Raw genomic sequence first — 7,870 nt, forward strand, 5'->3', positions numbered from 1 at the left:
GACTGACGACTCGTCACAAGACGCGTCACTCGACATCTGACTACCTACAAGTGACGGGTTCAAACTAAGTACCTAGGCTGACGGCCTCACTAATGAGGCAAAAATAAAAAGAAGAAGGAAGGAGGGAGGATGAAAACTTACCGGTATGGAAGCCTTCTGGACGGCTACAGCAACGGATAAACTGACGGAAGTGAAGCTGACGGAAGGTGAGCGACGGTCTGTCTCTCCACAAGTTCAGCAAGGATGAAATAGTGAAAAATGACTGGAAACGCTGTTTATATATGGAAAAAATGGCGCGGAAGACGAAGCGACGTCTCGTCAGAAGTGAGGCCAATGGGAATGAGCCACCTGTCCAAGGCATTAAATGCTCAGATCCACGCAAACGATGTTTCTGCCTCTTTTGAAAACAAACTCCATAGCCCGTCAGTACAGAGGGTGACAGAGTTATGGAGTATGGGGCAAATGATGAGGATAAAATTATGCTGGCCAGCGTGACGGTACATAACTGACAAGAGCGACGGTGAAGACCTGAAAAGGGTGACGGCACATACTTAACAAGGGTGACGAGACGGTCTTGCCGTCAGCATACCTTCGAGGCTGACGGTGACCTAAGGCAAAAGAACACATAAAGTCGAACATCCTGAAGGTTACGGGATAAGTGTAGACTGACGGGATAACGTAGACTGACGGCGTCAGTCTATGAAATGCCTATTCCGCACGTTTACATGTACAAATAAATAACTTGCTCCCCACGTTTCATGGAACCTAAGAACTCCTATATGGAAAGGATCCCGTAAAATACGCCCAAGAAGACTCCGATAAGGAAAAGACTTCTACTCCAAGGAAAAGAGGGTCAGCCCTCTCTACTATAAAAACCCAAGCACCCTCACAAACCAAGGTACGCGTAATTTTACCCTCTCTAGCACTCTAGAGCAGTGAGAATAATTCTAACTTGACCTTCGGAGGGTATTCGGCCGGTATCACACCGGTGCTCTCTGCTAGGTTATTCCTTTTCGTTGTGCAGGTGCCATTTGCGATCGAGTGAGGAGCGTGCGACTCATTGGTGGTATTGTTTTCAGTATCATCATCTTTCTTCTCCACCGCTCTTCCACCTCTATGGTCAAGTCGCCGGAAGAAAAAAAGAAAAAAGAAGCCGTTGGTTGCACAACCAGTTGCGCACAATTGGTGGCACAACTGGTTATAACAAGGGAAAAATTAATAGTTAAGATAAAGGAAATGCGTTGGATAAACTTTCCCAAGAAAAAAAAATGTTCATCCTATGTAATTAATTAGTTTTTTTTTTTTTTTTTTTTTTTTTTTTTCATTTTTCTTTGTCAAACACCTCAATGGAAAATTCTTGATTTTGAAATATATGACATAGCTCAATATTGAACTATACTTATGAATGTCAAATTATATCTTTGTTTTTTAGGGTGAAGTGTGTGTATTGGTTTAATCATCAATGCAATTCGAACTCCATTTGTGGCATGCCTAGTGAATTTTTTATGGGTTTTTAATACAAAAAAATTTATATATCTCCATACCAAGATTCATCACAAGTACTGGTGATGATATTGAACTAGTGTTACTATGTTGATACAAAATCCGTTTACAAATGCAGTAGCTATAAAGATTTGCAATGTTAGCATATACATTATCTAGTTAGCAAAAAACAGGGACGGAACCAGGATTTGAACTTGAGGGGGGCAAGTATAACCAAAAAAAAGTTTCGCAAGTGTTGATTTTAGCTGACCAAAAAATGTATACACATCATAATATTAATTTGTGGATGTATTCTAATATTAATTTTTAGGAATTTATCATATGTAACGATTCAAAATATTTCTTGACTTGCAAAGTTAGGAATCTTTAACCTATATAAAAATTAATATTATTTTATTTTATTTTTCTATCTAATATTTATTTCTTTAGTTTAAATTTTAAAATTTAAGAAAAAAAACCCACAAGCCACAACAATATTATTATTAGTAATTTATTAACACAATAAATTTTCAACAAAATTAATGGATATAAGGTAGTATACTACTACATTCATTTTAAGATAACTTTATGAATATAAGGTAGTATATACCATATGATTAGACCAAAAAAAAAAAAAACAATTAAGTGCATGTGACTTTATGTTGGCCACAAGAACCACAATGAATTGTAGCCATCTTTGCCACAATTTCCAATGTGCCTTTGTCAATCATCATTTTGCAAAATAGAGAGACGGCATGCACTGAAGTCTGAAGGTTGTGAAGTTAGGAAAAAAAAAAATAGAAGAAGAAGAAAGCGGCAAAGATGCAGCTGGCCAGAGAAGAAGATGACGGTGGTGGTGTTGCACAAAACAACTTCAAAAAGAAACCATGTGAAGTTGGTGACAAAATTGTACTTGACAACTTCAAAAAGTAGTGGGAGACTAACCAGTTGTTAAACCAACGGTTTTTTTTTTAATCTGCCGGTGACTTGGCCATGGAGGTGGAAGAGCGGTGGAGGAGAAAGAGATAGAGAGACGTGCAATGAAGGAATTGTTTTTTTTTTTTTTTTTTTTGAGAAATAGTGGACAAAAAATTAGAGAGAGATGTATACTTTTTTGTGTTTTTTTGGGTTTAGAGATAGGTATGGAATGCAATAAATAAAGGGTAATTAATGAGATCCTAATCAGAATATTAGCATTAATAAGTATTTTTTTTTTTACCGTTGGATCTATTAAAATTCAATAGTTTAGAAAATGTGTAATTTGAACTCATCTCATATATATATATATTCTTTTTTTAATTTGGAGGATAATATATAATGTTTTTTAAAAAATTAAATTTTTTTAAACACAATCAACGATATGAGAGCCAGGTTGTAACTTGTATTAATATTTTCATATTCGTCTTTAACTGGAGCGGTTTAGAATGGTAGCTAGTTGCTGCTGTTGACCTTTTTTTTCTTTGAAAGAAGAATATGCACTATGTATATAGTGCGTACTCATGTCGTCGCTAATAAGTTGGTTTTTTTGGTAATTTGGTCGCTGCAACATCAAATATGAGTAGCTAATAATTCATGCAGCAAGTAAGATACAATGAAACTTGAACCACAGTTGACTTATTGCGAGCATGAAGAACAACTGGATTATTAGAACCACATGAAGCAGCACGGCAGCAGGACAACGTTGATTTTATTTGTTTATGACGAGGGGAAACTAGAAATTAAGGAAATGGATAGTGACTCGTGCGAGTCGACCCAAACAACAACAACAACCACATTGACAATAATCACACAACAGCGGTTAAAAGATCAGACAACTAAAATTGACTAAATCCGACTAACTGTTGGCGCACCCATGGCTTTGGCAATCTGTCTCAGCTCAAACTTCTGAATTTTCCCAGTAGAAGTCTTTGGCAGCTCATCCTTAAACACTACCGTTTTGGGCACCATGTAGTGTGGCAACTTAGCCCTACAGAATTCAATAATCTCTTTCTCACTTGGCTTATGAGTCAACTCCTTCAAGCTCAGAAACGCACATGGCGTCTCGCCCCAATACTCATCGGGCCGAGCCACCACGGCCGCCTCATTCACCGCCGGATGTGTGTAAAGCACAGACTCAACCTCCACACTGCTCAAATTCTCACCGCCGCTTATAATCACATCCTTTGAACGATCCTTAATCTCCATGTACCCATCTGGGTGCATAACACCCATGTCCCCAGTGAAAAACCAGCCATTTTTTGTCAAACACTTCGAGGTCCCAACTGGGTCTTTGAGATAACCAAGCATTAAGCACGGACCTCTCAATACTATTTCTCCTATTGACAACCCATCACGTTTCACACTCACTCCTGTCTCTTTGTCCACCACGTCCACTTTGGTCATCCCAATAGTCCTCACTCCTTGTCTCGCTTTGAGCCTCGCTTTCTCCGTAGCAGGGAACTTGTTCCACTGTTTTTTCCAAGCGCATGAAACAACGATACCACCGGTTTCAGTCAACCCGTACCCATGAGTCACCACAAAACCCAATAACTCGGCTTTTAGGAGTATAGTAGCCGGTGGTGGAGAACCGGCCGTGATTACATGAACCGGGCTTTTGAGCGGTTTGAGGTTGTTAGAATAATTCGTCAGCATGTTCAGAACCACTGGTGCACCACACATGTGAGTCACATTGTGTTTTTCAATCAGACGGTAGATAATGGGCGCGTCGAACTTACGGAGGCAAATGTTGGTCCCACCCACGGCTGCCATGCCCCACGAGAAACCCCAACCGTTGACATGGTACATAGCTAGGGTCCACAGGTAAACTGGCTGTTTTGGTACCGACCAGTCTAAGAGCCCATCAAGAATTGTGAAGAATGTGCCTCTGTGAGTATGAACAACTCCCTTAGGAGCCGAGGTTGTACCTGAGGTATAGTTAAGGATCATTGGGTCCCACTCGTTTTCAGGCCGAACCCACTCGAACTTAGGATCACCTTTCTCGACCATACTTTCGTAAGTGTCGTGGAAACGAATGGTGTCTGATGATGGTGAGACCTGATCATCGGTGATGAGGATGAGAAGTGGAGGCTTGATATGCGGCGGGAAGAAAGAGATGGCTTCGAGGATGAGAGCGCGTGAGAGGCAATCGACGAAGACGAGCTTTGACTCGCTGTGGAGGAGTAGGACGGAGATTGTACGCGCGTCGAGGCGAATGTTGATGGTGTGGAAAATGGCACCGGACATAGGGGCGGCGAAGTGGAGCTCGTACATGGCGGGGATGTTGGGGGCCACGACAGACACCACGTGGCCTCTCTTGATGCCGAGCGATACGATTGATGAGGCTAGTTGGAGACATCGACGGTGGGTCTGTGACCACGTGTAGGTGGTGGTGTTGTACACAACAGATGGACAATCGCCATACACGGTGGCTGCTCTTTCTAAGAAGCCTAAGGGAGTGAGAGGAGAGGAGTTTGATGGGCTTGGTTTTAGTTGATCCATTCTGTTACTCACACGCACTGATCTTTGTGTCAAAGCTACTACACCTTCGTGTGTATGTGGGAAACTTCGAGTGAGGGAGACTTTGTTTACTCCAAATTTAAAGACCTTCCATCACGTCAAGGACATACATTCTTGTTAGGGCACTCGCATCGGTGCCGTATATTATGGTTATGTTTACCTACCGTATATTTTATTAAAATTTAAAAATTATTGTTAAAAATACGATCGGTAAAAGTAAAAGTTAGTTGAAATAATATAGTAGAATTTATAAATAGTGCCAAAAAGTGCCGTGAAACCCATAAATAGTAAAAAAATAAGTTAAATAGTAAAATAATTTTAATTTTTCATTTCAGTCCAAACGCACACTAAGTGTCGGTTTGAAATGATTAATTTTACCAATTTATTTTACTTTTCAATTTATTTTTGCTGTTATTCATGAGTCTTATTGCACTTTTTGTTACTATTCATATGTCCTACTATACTATTTCAACTAACTTTTATATTTATTTGCAATACTTTCAGCAAAAAAATTTCAATTTCAGCAAAATAAGCGAATTTCAAATAGACCCTAAATCCAAAAGTTCAACTGCGTAAGAATACATGATTGTTACTAGCCGTTGGTTTTGCATTTAATTTTTCATTTTTTATTATTTATTTACATATTTTGAGGATGGAGAATGATAGTGAATTTTATTTGTCTAAAAAAAAAGAGAAATAATTAAAAATTAATAAAAAATTGATATTTTAAAGAAATATAGTATAAAATAGATAATCTAATGTGAAAGCATTAGAATCGGGGTGTAAAAAAACTCAGTTACTATTTTACCAATCAACACCCAAAAATCAATTTTATTTGGTTATATATATATATATATATATATATATCTTCTTCTTTTTTTTAAGCAACCATAAATAGTGAATTCTCAAATATACAATTACTATTCATGGGTTGTAAACATAATATATATATATATATATATATATTATTGGAGAAAGAGAGAGAGAGAGAGAGGAAAAGATGAAAGAGAGATGGAAGAGAAGAGAGATAAACAAAATCTTTTATATTATTTGATTGTGTAGTTTATATAATATTATATTGTATGTAAAAAAAAGTACTGAGATGTTGAATGTATTTATTAAATAAGTTGGTAAAATAGATAAAATAGTGTTTAATAATGTAAAATAGTTTTTTTTTTCTTACAACCTTGAATGCAAATTCTCTAACATGTTTTGAAATGTGAATATGAAAAAAAAAAAAAAAAGTAGGTTATTATACTAAAATAAACTATAATTTTGTACTACCAACTTATGCAAATTGCAAATGCTCATAATTGTAGTCACTTTCAGAAGCATGTTACATCTAAATGCACGTGATAAATGTCAGTGATAAGCACTTTCTTTGGCACAATTTAAACGGGTACGCGGTATTATGCTGAAAGGATGTTTGCATGTATATAAACCACTTCTTTTTAGTTTTTTCCTCTCTTAGTTGGTAAGTTTTAGTTGTTGAGTTCAAATAGTTAGTTTTTGATAAAAGAAACTTCTACTTAGAGTTATTTTATTTTATTTGGATTAAGTCTTTTGATGTTGTTGTTAAGTTTCGAGTTGTTTGTCAATACTTGATTTACTTATAAAATGTTAAATGAAAAAAACTACACCGAGGATATGTAATGTTAGGAGGTGACAATACTTAAAAGAGCAATTTTTCTCTTGGAGTGTGTGAACGTATCAATATGTAATTGTGTAAATGTATGTATACATAAATATGTAATTCAGCCTCCCAAACCAAAATTTCTGGCTCTGCCCCTGGTGATGAGACCTAGTGCGAGAGACTTTATTTGTCCCAATTTAAAAAAAAAATAGTATTGTATATAACAATAGAGAAATACTATGTCCACAATATTTTTACAACAAATTATAGGTGGCAGGTTGTTACTGGTTATTATTGTTGGGGCAAAAAAGTAATCTCAGTAATAGGTTCAAATTTGAACTAATAACAACTAATCACCTATGATTTGTTGTGAAAATATTATGGACGTAGCATTTCTCGTAATAATATTATGTATAATTTGTGTATTCAAGTATATATATATATATATATATGTGTGTGTGTGTGAAATTATGAGTGAGAGAGACTTTATTTACCCCAAAATTAAAGACGTGTTATTAAGTCAAGACTTGCATGTAGCATTTCTCCTATACTCCTAGTTGTTTATAGGTCCGCTTCATGAGAGGCATGTGATATATGTACAGTGAAAAGCTTTGCATGAGAGACTTTTCTGGCCTCCAATTTAAATGTGTGGTGCTACGTGTAACATTTGTATGTATCCTTCCTTTCATATGAGTGGGGGCCACAATTTTTTAGTAAAGGATGTTATATGTATATGTGTGTGATGAAAGTGAGTGAGAGAGACAATATTCGTCCCAATACAAACTATAAATACTTTGTTTGTCCCAACAAAGGGTTTGGTATTATGCATAATGGTGGCATATAACACATTTTCTTAGGTGTAGTAGGTTTCACCAGTACTAGCGGCTCCAGGAATTTTTTTCAGGATGTTTCTTAAGAAGTATAAATTATACAATCTAATAAAAATAGAAATTCATATATTGACAATAACAAAAAAAAAATGTAAATACATAAAGTTTACAATTGTCTTCTACGAGTTTTCGTATTTTGAAATCGATGCATAATAGTCTCATTATCAATGCTACAAGTTACATCTCTTTTAATGTACACAACCAAGCAATCATTCATCCACTGAATGTAAAACAAATTAAGAAGCAAAATTTAATTTTATTAGCATAAAAAAAACTGAGGGCGTTCCCAAAAATTTTAAATTGTAGACAAATAAAATTTTTTAAATTATTATATATATATAAAAAAAAAAAAAAAAAAATCCAGATCAGG

The 7,870-nt window shown here is 36.1% G+C and overlaps 1 protein-coding gene across 1 annotated transcript; it reads right to left on the reverse strand.

The window, feature by feature from the left end:
- Positions 1–3,076: 3,076 nt before the first annotated feature.
- LOC126709811 (2-methylpropanoate--CoA ligase CCL4-like) lies at positions 3,077–5,083 on the reverse strand. Its single transcript, XM_050410154.1, has one exon. It carries the CDS (start codon positions 4,957–4,959, stop codon positions 3,307–3,309), a length of 1,653 nt encoding a protein of 550 aa, XP_050266111.1. The 5' UTR covers positions 4,960–5,083; the 3' UTR covers positions 3,077–3,306.
- Positions 5,084–7,870: the final 2,787 nt, after the last annotated feature.

This window comes from Quercus robur, chromosome 12, assembly GCF_932294415.1.
Source record: "Quercus robur chromosome 12, dhQueRobu3.1, whole genome shotgun sequence".
Taxonomy (NCBI): Eukaryota; Viridiplantae; Streptophyta; class Magnoliopsida; order Fagales; family Fagaceae; genus Quercus; species Quercus robur.

What these genes read in the sequence shown, in the direction of transcription:
- LOC126709811 (XM_050410154.1), bottom strand. Translation starts at nt 4,959, where the DNA reads ATGGATCAACTAAAACCAAGCCCATCAAACTCCTCTCCTCTCACTCCC.